The sequence below is a fragment of the Canis lupus genome, chromosome 18, assembly GCF_011100685.1.
Source record: "Canis lupus familiaris isolate Mischka breed German Shepherd chromosome 18, alternate assembly UU_Cfam_GSD_1.0, whole genome shotgun sequence".
In the NCBI taxonomy this organism is placed as follows: Eukaryota; Metazoa; Chordata; class Mammalia; order Carnivora; family Canidae; genus Canis; species Canis lupus.
In genome coordinates, this window is record NC_049239.1 from 22730126 (window position 1) to 22744827 (window position 14702).

General features: G+C 32.8%; 1 protein-coding gene across 2 annotated transcripts in view; it reads right to left on the bottom strand.

The window, feature by feature from the left end:
• PCLO (piccolo presynaptic cytomatrix protein) overlaps positions 1 to 14702 on the bottom strand; it is a 389747-nt gene that overhangs the window by 133581 nt on the left and 241464 nt on the right. For both annotated transcript variants that reach the window (XM_038562845.1, XM_038562846.1), the window contains exons 8-9: positions 10741 to 10877; positions 3858 to 3948 (exon numbers count right to left, since the gene is read on the bottom strand). In XM_038562845.1, coding sequence (XP_038418773.1) covers positions 3858 to 3948; positions 10741 to 10877 — 228 coding nt within the window. The remainder of the gene's footprint in view (positions 1 to 3857; positions 3949 to 10740; positions 10878 to 14702) is intronic.

Here is a 14702-nt window from a genome sequence, read left to right on the forward strand (position 1 = left end):
CTTTTTAATATTACTAAGGATTTCAAAGAGGTTTTGTTCATATGGATTATAGGTCTGTAGATTTTCTGTATTACAAATTAAAGAATTTAAAATATTTATTAATGAATTCAAAATAAATTAATTCCACGTTAAAATAATTATATTTTAAATAAAAAATGACTATTTTAAAAACAAAACACTTATCAGATGGGTAGTATTGTTTTACATTATTGCAAATCCACTTAATATTGAGCTAAATGGAGTACAGCTAAATTCCCTTATCTGCTCTGTATACGACCTGTTGTGATGTTACACATCATGCATCCTGAAAAATTCTACTGCATATTTACCAGAAAATGAGGACGGCAAAGGCAAATGCTATCTTACCATTTTCTATGAAAATTGTTTTGTCTTTGCACCCCCTGGAAGGATTTTGGAAACCATGAGGGTCTCCTGCTTGAACTTTGGGTAACACACGGGACAAACAATTAACAAACACACACGCACACACGCAGTTTCTTTTCCTGTGTTTCTATTTTGAAGTTATTTTTGATTCCAAAATATAAAAATATTTTTCTTTTTTTGTGAGGTATACTTGTTTCATATAAATCTTTTTTTAAAAAAAGAGTATTTATTTATTTATTTATTTATGAGAGAGAGAGAGAGAGAGAGAGAGAGAGGGGCAGAGACACAGGAGGAAGGAGAAGCAGGCTCCATGCCAGGAGCCCGACGCGGACTCGATCCCGGGACTCCAGGATTGCGCCCTGGGCCAAAGGCAGGCGCCAAACCGCTGAGCCACCCAGGGATCCCTAAATCTTATAAAATATTTTAATAGTACATCCTGTAAGAATGGTTTATTTTTTTAATTTTTTTAAAAAAAGACTGTATTTATTTGAGAGCGAGAGAGAGAAGGCACGAGTGGGGTAAGGGCAGAGAGGGCTCCCTGCTGAGGACCATGGGATCACGGAAGGCAGTGGAAGGTAGACACTTAAACTGAGCCATCAAGGCACCCCTAGAATGGTTTATGAAGCTATCATAAAAGTTACACGGTATTTCTACTTGCAGTGGGTACCAAAATGAAAAAGACCATTTGGACCTTCTCTTTGGGAAGGCAGATATACTACATTTTATTCTTCACTCCTTCCTTGTTTACATCCTCATCTTGATTACAAAGGTATTTAAATTTCTGGTTAGATAGCTTTTTCACTAAGGATGAAGCTACTGGCCACTGCTCATTTTCTCTAAATATGAACAACAAACAGGAACTTAAACTTTTTATTATGGAAAATGTCATACATATAAAAAAGTAATACAACTCTATAATAAAACCCAGTGTGGTCAACCTTCCAGTTCCAATCATTATCAAGTCAAGGTCAATTTTTTCCATCTATTCCTTAGCCGTTCTCCACACAACTAATTTTGAAAGAGAGCCCAGACAAGACATTATTTCATCTGTAAATATTTTAGTATGTATCTCTAAAAGAACCTACCCTTAATTTTTATTAAAAACATTAACATCAAAATGGTAATCCTAACCAAAAAACAACAGTTAAATTCTTAATATCACCAAATGTTCAGTCAAGCAAAAAAGGCTTTTGGTTGAGTGACAAACACTGAGATATCAGCCAGGAGCACAAATGTTCTGTGCCAGGGTTTGCCTACCACTAGCTTTAAGCTAGACATTGTTTGCCAAAGATGTAATTTGTGGCTCTAGCCTTGCATATACATGTATTTAAATCCCTTTGAGGTAATAAACACTTATCTGAAAACAACATGAATTGTTTCAAAACATTTAATTTACGATGAGATCATGCTGATCATGATGAGATCACAGAAGAATGCATGGAAAATATATTCAGTAGTAATCCATGCAGGCAAATACAACGAGGAAAATATTTTTATATTTTTATATTAGGTAAATATCAAAAGAAAAGGGCATGCATAGAGATGATATAGTACACTACTAGTAAACATATTGTTCAAAACAGTGACTCTTGTTTTTCATTTCCTAAAATCTATAGACAGAGGAAATTAAACTTAGTTTTCAGGGTAGAATACTTGTAACAAGATATCAATAGCTCTTATTTCTGCCCTTTTTATATTTTAAACCTTTTCTTCCCTAATTCTGAACAAAAGGAAAATTAAAATAATGAGTTACAAAAGACAAGAAGGCTGAGGGGATGATTAACACAGTATAAAAGTAATAACAGAAGACAGATATATTGATAGAAAGTTCTGATGATTTAGTAAGGTTTCTGTTGTTTGCACTGAAAAAGGATTTGGGCATTGCTAGAAAGTACTATGCTGTTTTGCTTTATGAGCTGGAGAGAACTGAACTAGTTTGTAGAAGTAATTATTCCATAGAGTTATTCCATAGTAATTATTCCAATCCATAGAGCCCATGGATTTTAAGATTCACCCCTGGAATTTCCATCAGTGCTTAAAATACAGTGTGCATGCAATAAAACTATGAAAGTTTAAATTATTTGTCTCTGGTAGGAGAAAAATTACCCAATCTTAAAAGGAAAACAACATTAGACTCCTAATCGATTCATTCTCTATGAAAATAAAGTGAGGAGAGTAGTTCAAAGCAAAACCTGTTGCACATCTGCATGCTCCATGGTCTAAAATATGCAAGGAACAGTAAAAAGTATACTGAAAAATACCTATTTTTGTCCTTCGTTATATCAGTCCTTAAACGAAAAAAAAAAAAAAACCCTCCAGAACAAATACCATGTTAAATAAAACATATATTTATGAATATTTTCTGTTGATGCACAGTGTCTATAAACATAAGGAATATACTTGAGTATATACAGGTAATATACAGGTAATATTCATTGTTTCAAAAAGTCATTAATTTTGACAGAATTTATATTTGGTCTCAAAGATCTAAACAGAAAATTTAAATTTATAATATAAAATTCCATTATCTTTCAAAAGCATCAAGGTCACAAAACACAAAGATTGCAAAACTATCAGACTGGAGATGAAGGAGGGATGACAACTAAATACAATATGATCTAGATTGGATCTTGGACCAGGAAAAAAAAAAAAAGAGAATTTAGTGGGTAAGTGGGAAAACTCAAAATCTAGATAAGGCTTGTATACTGTATGTTTTAAAGATTTAATTTTTAAGAAATCTCTACACCCAATGTGGGGCTCGAACTGACCACCCCAAGATCAAGAGTTGCATGCTCTACTGTCTGAGTCAGTAAGGCACCCCAAGGCTTGTTGATGTTTTAATAGTACCATAGTAATTAATGTTAACTTCCTGGTTTTGATCATCTTATTGTTATTAGATAGATGTTAACATAGGGAAACTAAGTAAAAGATGGGCAGAGGAACGGACCATACTGTTTTCTGGGAGCCCAGAATTTTCCAGGAATCTAAAATTATTTCAAAATCAAAAGCTTTAGGAATTTGTCATAAGCTTTGGTTCACATAAGAACACAAACAAGTAAACAAAAACTCAGCATAACTGATAATGTTCAAATTGACAAGGTAGAGAGGGATTTATTCCTTAGAAGAACCAGAGATCTCCATTTCCTGTGTAAGACTGTTTTATAGTTCTAAACCCAGTGACCAAATTGCTTAGTAGAGCAATAATTATGGAATATTACAATGCCATGTATGTTTTTAACATGCAATTAAGGAAAAAATGGTCTAAATGTATACCACTTAGTAATTTGTCATGTTAGTGACCATGCTCTTATAATCTTTGATGTTCAAATGTATAGCCTGCTTATTTTTTGAAATTCTCCAAAACAATTTTGACATAGTATTTTTAAAAATTTGATAAGTCATCTAAACTGAAATCCAAATACGTATCCCAATTTGACATTAAAATAAAAAGTAGATTATTTGATTTCCTTTACCTGAAACTGTGTGATCCTTAGAGTCTCTTGTCATTTTTATCCTTGCATGAGGAAAGATGTAGTGCATAGTCTTCCCGTTCATCTGTATAATCTAAGATATACATGTGATAACGTGAACAATCAGAGTGCAATATACAGAATTAGACATGTTTTTTAAATACATTGATTCAATCAATAATATTACCAGATTCTCAAATGATCATAATTTAAGTTTTTTTTTGGTACAATTTAAGTGCCTAATGCTATATAATATTATTGATTTCTTAGTTCATGAACTTCAAATATATAAGCAATTTTCTTGCAAACTGAATTTCTGTGTTTGGGAAATCGATAAGCACACTCAACAGGTTCTAAAGGAAGTGCATTTCTATAGTAATACAGAGATGACATGGGTAGACAATGTATGTGAAAATGTGCGAGTGTCTGATTTTGCTCTGGATAGCCTAGATGTGGAAAGGTATTTTTAATTTTCTGCAATGAAGTGGTGCTAGAGAAGAAAAGACAGAAAAAAATCCTCATACTACACATCTTTATCACTTTAATAGGACTGCTTTATATTTGTGTTGCTTTCATTTTACTGTGGAGTTGTGTTTCTGCTGTGCATATCTACTAGAAGTTTCCATGTACACTGGATGCTGAGGCTAGTTCTACATAAATAAAGCCTTTGCTCATTCTAATTCTGAGGCCCTCCTTTTATTCAAAGATGTGTTACTGATGGAGTTATTTCTCATTTACTGTTGATATCCCTTCGGGTAGAATCATCAACCCTGAAAGCTATTGTTGCAAGCCTGTGATTCCAATTCTCATTATTGAGACTTGAATATGAGAATACTATAGATTCCATTGTCTCGGTTTCCCCTGGATTTCTGAAACAAAAGAAATTCAATATATTTGTGTTTTGTATTTTATAGAATTTTGCTTTTAATTTTTTTAAAAGATTTTATTTATTCATGAGAGACAGAGACAGAGAGAGGGAGAGAGAGAGGCAGAGACACAGGCAGAGGGAGAAGCAGGCTCCATGCAGGGAGCCCGACGTGGGACTCAATCCCAGATCTCCAGGATCACACCCCGGGCTGAAGGCAGCACTAAACTGCTGAGCCACCTGGGCTGCCCTAGAATTTTGATTTCAAAAGAGATTTGTGAAGTAATAGAAAATAAAAATAGTGAAATATTTCGTATCCATATTAAGAGGATTTTATTAGTATGATATAGTCTATCATCTTAAAAAATTTGGCTGAAATTACAACCAAAATAAAGCTTAGTAAAGAGACATGCAATACTACCTATTTCAAAATATGTTTAAGAAGCATATGAGAATACTAAGCCAAAATATTAAATAGAAGTTGGAACCCAAGAAATGTTGATTTTTATGAAGAAAGATTCCTTGAGTACTCACGTGGTTTTAATGTGTAAATCCACCTATAAAACTCTTAGAATTCTACATATTGAAAGCAAAATGTGAATTAAAAATTCAAGCTTAAATTATAGCTCGTAGCTTTTCTTCTCTTCAGGAAAGAATAAGCTTATTCAGAAAACACTCTCCCAAAGAACAGCAGCAGAATCCTGTTGAGTCCAGATATATTATCTGAATTCTTCAAAGTAAAAATAAACTGCTGTTTGCAAGATTGTGAATAAATTATGGTCAGTACAATCAGTTCATCTAGATAATTTGAACCACTATAACTTTGTACGCCACTGAAAATCTTTTTTATTTATATTCATGGCAAGGAGACTACACATTTTCCCTTTATTTTCTCTGTCTTGTTTCCTCCATCTCCAGGTCTCTCTACCTCTGTCTCCTTTCTTCTTCCCTCTTAATTTCTCTTTTCTGCCTTTCTTACTTTCTCTCCCTTCATATTTTCTCCTTCTATTTTCCTTCTTCCACTTTTATTCCTCCTCTCCTAATCTGCTTTTCAAGATTTTAAATTTACTGAAAATTAAACCACATGTATTTGAAAATACTACAACTCTTAGACACAACTAAACTTTGCTTTGGTACTGTAGAAAACTAATTAAAATTGGTATTATTTCATTTTATTTTAAATATCTTTAATTTCATGTTTTATTTGATAACAATCTTAAAAAGTCACTTTTTTCCACTTGGTCAGCAATAAAGTAAGAAAATACATTTTCACCTAACAGTAGTCTTTCCAATTTGATGTAAACTCAAGTGCATTTGTTGCACAGTTTAGGAAGGTTGTAAGATTTCCCCAATTTTTTCATCAGAGTTTTATCAGCTAGTGATTATCACTTTCTAATTTGCATCTATGATGATGTTAACAGAAAGGATGTTAGCATCTTCATTTCCATAAAATGTTGCTTTCAGAACATCTCATAGAATCTCCTGTAGCTTCAGACTGTCTATAGCTAGCATCATGAACTCACTTAATCAAAAATATTAAAAAAAAATCAAAAATATTAAACAGCCCTAATTATGATCAAAGTGACCAAAAATCTGTAGAAAGCACTGGTATCTTCTCTTCCATCTATCAACTAGTTGGATCTTAGCTTTTTCCTAAGCACTGCAGGTGAATGTTCAGAGTTCTCCAGCAGATGGGGTTTCAGCTGCTGCTTCTGAAATGAATAGGAACAAGGGCAGGACTGATGTCAAGCAGTGTCCACACCTTTCCCCCAGAGTCTGGTCTCTGATACCATTGTTTTTCAGTGATTCTGCACTGAAAGAACTATCAACTCTATGCCTCTCAGCAAAAGAATTCTTTTTCTCTACTTATAAATAGTTTCATGAATAATTGAGCCTTCATACTTATGAAACTGTAACATTTGTGTTATGATACCTTTTATTAATATGGACATTCATCCTCTTCCCTCTCCTAAACACCATGCATACCAGATGCAGGGGTGAGAGTATCCTTCTTGTGTTCCAAGTACTGTGCTAGGCACTGTATAGAAATGGGGTGGATGGAGCAGGGAGCCTCTGCTCTCTAGGAGCTAGAGCCTGTGACAATGCATGCAATACTATTGGAGCACAAAAGAAGAAAACTTGCCCCGATTTGTGGGAAGCTGGTGATGGTAGTGTGACAGAAGACTTCTTATAAGATGGTGTAGGTACACGGAGACCTAAGTGATGAGCAGAGTTAGCCAAGATGAGAGGAGGAAGAGAGTTCAGGGAAAAGGAACAAGACATCCAAAGGTCCAGAATATATAGGAAGAGTGGCTTTCTCAGAGGAGCTTAATGTACCTCGATATTGCGGTTGCATGAAGATTGGAGAAGGCATGGGCATAGCGCAGAACGTGGAGGCATTCGGTTCGAGTCAAGAAGTGTTGACCTTTATAATTACCATTTCAGGGGTATTAGTCCTATTTATAGATGAAGTGAATAAGGCAAATCCATGTTTGTTGTCTTTCAAATATATATACATATTTCATAATATATATTCAAATGTATATATTCAAATAATAATATAATTTTGAGTCTAATAAAAATTCAGTAAATTTTTTGTTTCTCATGTATTTTTGCATAAGCTATTTTTAAAGCAGATAAATTCATGTTTGCATTAATCAATTTGTTTTTATTACTTTTGCCTCTGGGGCATTTTATGAGTATAAATTCTTGTTATGCATAAGTTTCCAAATAAAAGCATCTGGTTTATTAGTACCAAAAGCTCGATATTACCTTTTTATGATTAGAGATGAAACAAGTGAATAAAACGAGAATGCCATTTTGCTATTCTCTCTAGACCAAAATACAGTTATGATGAGTTAATGACAAAAACAGTATTTGAAGATAAATATTAATGCAAAAAAACATGAATTTTGAACTTTCTGTAATAAAATGTATGTCATCTTCCACATAGCTTGTTTAGAAAAAATTGTAAGGAAAATCAAAGACATTTTTGCTACAGAAGTTAGCATATTTGTTACTTTTTTGAAGCAGGTTGAGGATTACAATCTGGAAGGGGCACATAGTGGTGTCTGGGGAAGACAATGTGTTGGTTATATGGTTGTTCACTTTATAACTAGTTTTGGTAACTGCATGTGTAGTTTTTTGTTAGTATGTTAAATGTCAAAGTAAAAAATTTAAATGCCTTATAAATGGAAGAAATAACTTTTAACAAGAAATTACTTTATTACGTTTACCTATAAATAATTCTAACAAGGACTGTTACATTTTCTTCTTTATAAAAATTAGCATGAAATTCATGAAATAATTCTTAAATATATTCTGCTTAATTTTGGCATTATATTGGTTTATAAATATATTTTGTTTAAATATGATGTATTATATCCTCATTGGATCAAAATCATAAATCTGGAGATGCTAGTAACAGAAAATTAGAACCAAAAAGTACCAGAAGGTTATCTTTTTTAAACACTTTATGTATTTGAGAGAGAGAGAGTGAGCATGAGCAGGGGCAGGACGGAGCAGAGGGAGAGGGAGAAGCAGACTTCCTACTGAGCAGGGAGCACAATGTGGGGCTCGATTCTAGGACCCTGAGATCATGACCTGAGCCGAATGCAGACACTTAACCTACTGAGCCACCCAGGCACCCCCACCATTAATGTTATTAATGTTTCCTCTACATACAAGAGAATTTTAGAAAATATTTTCTGAGGTGGACAGAGATTATGTTAAAATGTATCCTTCAAGAATACTGGTTGAATAAATTAGTTGGACAAGGCTATTCTAAGTATCCATGGAAATAGTGATGTCAGGCAATAATTGAACAGGAGTTATTTTCTAGCTTCAGTTTATATATTTCATCTTATTAAGATTTTTTAAAAGGATTTGTGCTTTTGTTGACTTAATGTAGGTCTGTGGGAAATAAAAAAACTTCAAACAAAAAAAATGAGACCGGTAAGATATAAATAGTAAGTCAATACACAGAGATTCTTACAGTAAAATATACTCAAGGAAGCTATCTTCAGCTGACAGATTTATTATTTTAGTAATTGTAGATAAGAGGTAAATTCACATTTTATAAACATGTTCAGAATGATTTTGTTTATTTTTCTTGCTCACCAGGCTGATCTATTTGATGAGATTGAACTACAGCTATAAATAGAATTTTAATAATAAGATAATCTAAGAAAAGTCTAATTCAATTGTCTGATACATTTAAATGAAGTAGAAAACATATGGGTATTTATATAAACACACCCCTAAACCAAAATCTTTTCAAAAAATACTCCATTATTTTCATCATTAATCTCCATCACCATTTTGACCCCCTCCCCCATGTTTTCCAGAGAGGAGATGGGGCTAAACTAAATTCATTAAAGATATCAAAAACTAAAGAGAATACTTATATAGAGAGTAATTCCAAGATTTCTAGAAAATATGATAGCATATATAAAACAAAACAGAACAAAATTTTGAGATCATTTTATTTTAAGATTTATTTATCTATTTCATTGAGAGAGAGGACAGGGAGGAGGGGAAGGGACAGAGGGAGAGGGAGAATTGTGAAACAGACTCCTCGCCAAGCATGGAGTCTGGTGTGGAGCTCCATCCCAGGACACTGGGATCATGACCTGAGCCAAAATCAAGAGTATGCCCCTTAATTGACTGAGACACTCAGGTGCTCCTAAGAAAGAAATTCTACTTAACAGCTAGGAATTTGTCCACGAAAACTGAAATTTCTTTGGAAGAAATCAAATTTGAGTATAGATTCTATTTTTCAGTGGTGTTTATATGTGCAAAAGTCATCTCTTTTATAGTTTGATGTGACAAACATTGAAGTACAGTAAGTTCATATAGTCTAAAACACACTTCTTCAAAACACACTTGTCTTCTATATTAGAGAATCCCTAATCAGACAGGATGATCTAGGAATTAATCTATAAGAAATAAGTCAACTCTCTCTTCTGTGGGTATTTTAATGATTATGGGTACATAGCCTGCAAATACCTGATATTTTAAGGCAACTGATTTAGGCCATTGGGGTTACCAGACTAATCACCCTCAATTTATCCAACTCTTGATTTCCTATGTGTCTTTCAAAATTCACTCAAACATCACCTCATTTCTTCTAAAGTAAATATGACAATGAATTTTGATATCAGATTTACCTGTGAAATTTATCTCTAAATTTATTTACATCTATAAATAGATATTGATTGGAGAGCATAGGTGTATCAGTTGGTTGAGCATCTGACTCTTGATTTCAGCTCAGGTTGTGACCTCAGGGTTGTGAGATCAGCATCAGGCTCCCTGATCAGCTGGGAGACTACTTGGGATTCTCCGTCTCCCTCTGCCCCTCCTCTAGCAACCCTCCCACCAAGTGCTCATGCATTCTCTAAAATAAATATTAAATATTAAAAAACCACAAAATAAATAGATATTAAATAACAGTATCTAGTTTGAGTTTTTGATGATAAAATCCAAAAATTAATATAAAACAAACATGTCCATATAAACAGAATCTAAAATCTAAGTTCCCCTCTTTCCCAAACTGAAGCCTTCCCTGTCCCCAGCTGACGTGGTTTGGTCACCCTATTATTTGCTATATCTTAACATCTGAACACACTGTTATTGGAAAGCACTGAAATCACCCAAGTCTATTCCACCCAACATTCTGTAAGGTCTTTAGGAGCTACATGTATTGCACTTATACGTGTTGGGTATGTTGTACAAACTTAACTACCTTCCAGAGGAATGAATCCCTTACATTGGCCAGTAGAAGCACCACAGTTATGTTACAATGTTGGTAGAGCCAGGGATGATTAAGTAAGGTATTTAGTACTTAAAATTACTGAAAAAAAGGTTTTTTTAGTGAACAAAGTCTCATATATTTTAGGATAACTGAGACCATTCTAGGATGGCTGGCTGACTGATAGATGGATTGATTGTGTTTTTTTGTGGCAGTGGCGGGGGGGGGGGGGGGCGGATAGATCTAAACAGACTGCTCAATATAGCACTTACTTGCTCTTGATGTTGACTAACTGGTCTAGAGTGGACCAATCTTTCTGGCAGTTTGCGATCCGGACCGTGTCCATTTTCCAAACGAGACTCCCTGGGTTTGTCAAACCAATCTGTTTCTTCACGACGTAGGTGATAGGCTTTGGAGACCAAGGAGATATCAAACATTGCAACCACAACTAATACAGATGACAGAGGACAGCAGATGTTCTGAAGTACCAACATGCTCCAGGCTGGTTAACCATTCATGCATTTCAAATACAACTCCCAAGAAGATGAAGAAGATCATTTCCAACACTATGATAAAAATTTTGTGCCATGGGATAACTTAGAAAAAACAACGTACACACCTGTTGAACTTCTCAGAGCAAAATAAAACAAAATTAAATGTTAAATGAGAAGAAATTTAGACAGTGACTGGATAAGCAAACAAGTGAATATTCCTCAAAAGTCATTCTATTCAAACTCAACCCTTTAGTTCCTGTCTCCTCATCTCCCCCACAACCTACCTCCCACCACTAAAATCTAAGGATAACGCCTCCCTCGGTATAGAAGAGGCTGTCACTTTCCCACAGTCATATCAATCACTACTAATATGTGGCTGCTGGCTTTGAACATCAAATGTGTATTTCTGAAAACATGTCATTTCTATGACCCTCAATATGTAAATGAAAATATTTTTTCTAAGGGGATCCCAAGTATTACTTCAAGGAATGTGTGTGCCATACTCACCTGGCAGCCCTACTATTAAAAATATTTTATAATATTTTATTAAAAATTAAACAATTATTTCCATGCAGCCACAGATTTAGGAACTAGATTGAAGAGTTGACCAGCTGCTTTTTTGTTTCTAATGTGACAAAACTTGACATCTCAAAATACTTTTGTGAAAATGCAACCATATTTAAGTATATAATTATTTAAAATTATTCATCCCATTCAGTTCTTAGTGTCTCCAAAGTCTTTTGAAGCTGTTATTTAGGGACCAAAAATCCCATTTTACCTAATATATAGAATTTGAATTCATATAAAGCTTTATTCTTTGCAAAAGGATCACTAATTAAAAAGATCACTAAAGGATCTCTGGAAATACACTGTTGCTTTCTAAATGGCAGATGTAGCAGCACTTCTCAAGTTCTATGCTGAAAGGTTTGTTGATGGTGCTATCAACTTAGGCTTTCTTGAAATGCTAGCATCTACATTGTCATACTTTTGAGTTCTTCTAACTCATCATAGTTTTCTTTTTCTGTCTACATCCTAGATTGTCTTCTCTTTCAAAACTTCCCAACACTTTTTTTTTTCCCCAAGCAATTTCCATTTTATCTTTGCTGATAGGACTGGCAAACCCACAGCATATATGCCACTACTCACCTCCATAAGTCTTGGGATCTTGGTCCTGTGGTCACCTCCTGTGATTAACCACAGCATTTCCCCCCAGTAAATATGACGACTGATGATGTGTCATAATTTAGTCATTCTTCAGTTTGAGGAAATGCAATGTTACATACCTGGTTTGTGGTTGTATGTGCACTTATCTGATCTCTAACAGAAGATTCTAAGCTGTTTGAGGATAAGGCTCAGATCTTCCTTATTCCCCCTCTCTCAACACTAAAAACAATGCCTTGCAAATGCCATAATATTCAATAAATGTTTGGGAGATGAATGAAACAGAAAAATTAGTCAACTAGAAAAAGAAGTTAAATATCTTAATAATGATATGCACATTAAAAAATAAGTATTAATTTGCCCCTCAAACCTCATTAATATTTATGTAATCTTCACACACAATCTACATGATAATAATTTATTATAGTTTTTCATAGTTTTCATTTGACATGAAAAACTAAACTTATGAAAAAATATTTAATGTGATAGGTATTTGATAAGTACATATCAAAAAAATCTGTGATTTAATTATCGGTCTCTTAAAAACTTACTAGATTATCCCCAATCACAGTAATATCATCTTATTTTATTTCTTACATATTCTTGTTATTTATTTCTCGTTAAAAACATCTATACTAATTTAAATAAATGCATATCTTGGATCATGTAATACATGATTTCACTTGAATATATACCTCTGCTCAATGCATTTGAAACACAATCCTTTAAATCATGTTTTCTTGGCTATATCTATACAAATAAAGCAGAATCTCAACCTGTTCCAAAATTTGTCATTTTGTTTCTGATTACATACTTTGATTGTTTATTTCTTATAATAAGACAATATGTAACTGTCATGCTTTGCATAAACATTTATAGATCATTAAGTGCAACCAGAGTGAACAAATCTACTTTTAAATTGTATTCTGTCTTCATAATTTATAGCAAATGGGACATAAATGCTAGTTGTTTATAACTGCAGTTGTATGATCTGCCATGGTATATCTCCATTTTAAAAATTAAACTTTATATTTTTTTTCCAAATTAACTTAAATAATTGCCTGGAGATTAATATCTTCTTGTTTCAAACTGATGATATTTTCTTGAAATCTTAAATATAAAATAAAAGTAAGCTATTTGGGGATCTAGCATTATTCAAAGTTATGGGAATAGTTCAATTCTACTCAGTATTAAATATTGGTTGAAAAAAAATTTTCAAAGTGACTATACTGATTTTTTTTTTTTTTTTTTGGCTTGGAGTATACTTCAAAAGAATGTTTTCAACAAAATATTTGTGTTTGTAGAAATAAATATAATTCGACTATTGTTAGCTTAGCTTTCCTCAAAATCCACTTTAAAAAAGGGCTTCCTGTTCTGTACTTAATCAACCATGCATGCACATCAAATTGTAGTTTTCAAGTTGAGACCATAAATACTAAGCATTGTATGTAAATTATGCTTATCTAGACTTTACCTCAAGTGAGCTATTTCAAAATTAACTAAAGTCATATAGAACACATCTGAAAAATATTCTTGTAAGTCTATAAACTAAAGTTTAATTGAACTCAAAGCACACATGAACAATCAGTTCAACAATTTGAAATCAGTTAAGTTTGCTTTTCTCTACTGATTACTAAATAGCCTGTTGGAATGTTACACCTCTCAAAGTGATCTTCTTATCATTGAAATACAGATATAGCATATATTTGGTAAAAATTTATTTAAAAAATTCTCAGTATTTCATGAGTTCACAAATGAATTACATAATTAGGAAAATTTTTTCCTGCTTTGTCCCTTAATTACCCAAGAAATCCAAAATTTCAAAAGAAAAGTAGGCCATTGCTTTACTAGAAGAAAAGTAATATGTTCACGTGATTTAAAAGTAAAAAAAAAAAATGTAACATTTTAAAACATACAACTTTTAAAGATAATCACTACAATTCACACACATAATATTACATATGTAATTTAATTTGTTATGGTTGTCCTTTGTCTATTTCTCTATCTGTATGTACTTTACAACTAAATTTCTTATCTGGTTAATTTTTAAATATTTTAGTTTAATTGTGTAATTTCATCTAAATTTCACTTTAATTATTTCTTTGGTATCATCTTTATACATTTCATAATTTTGTATGCTGCATGATGTCTTACCATCTATTTATAAAAACAATGTTTTTCATACAGTCCTTAATGATTAGGAGTATATATCATCCAAACATATAAATGAAAAATAAAACATCTGGTTATATTCATATGGTTGCATGTAAATAAATACCATATTTTGGGATATCTAGAAAAATCTAAATGTCTGGAACCATGTTGAAAAACATCCATGATGAATTAACAAATTGGTCAAATTCTCAAATATATGCTCTATGCACACACATAGCCTTAGGTGTTTAGTTATGCCATAAACCTGTTAAAGTTTTTAATTTATCTTATTATTTTACCAATATGATTATTGAAGTATCTTTTTATTCTTCTGCAGCAATCGTTTTATATGTATAAAATGTGTGTAAAATGTGGATTGTGAAAAAAGTAAAGAAAAAAAAAAACTGCTTCCACAAAATGTCATC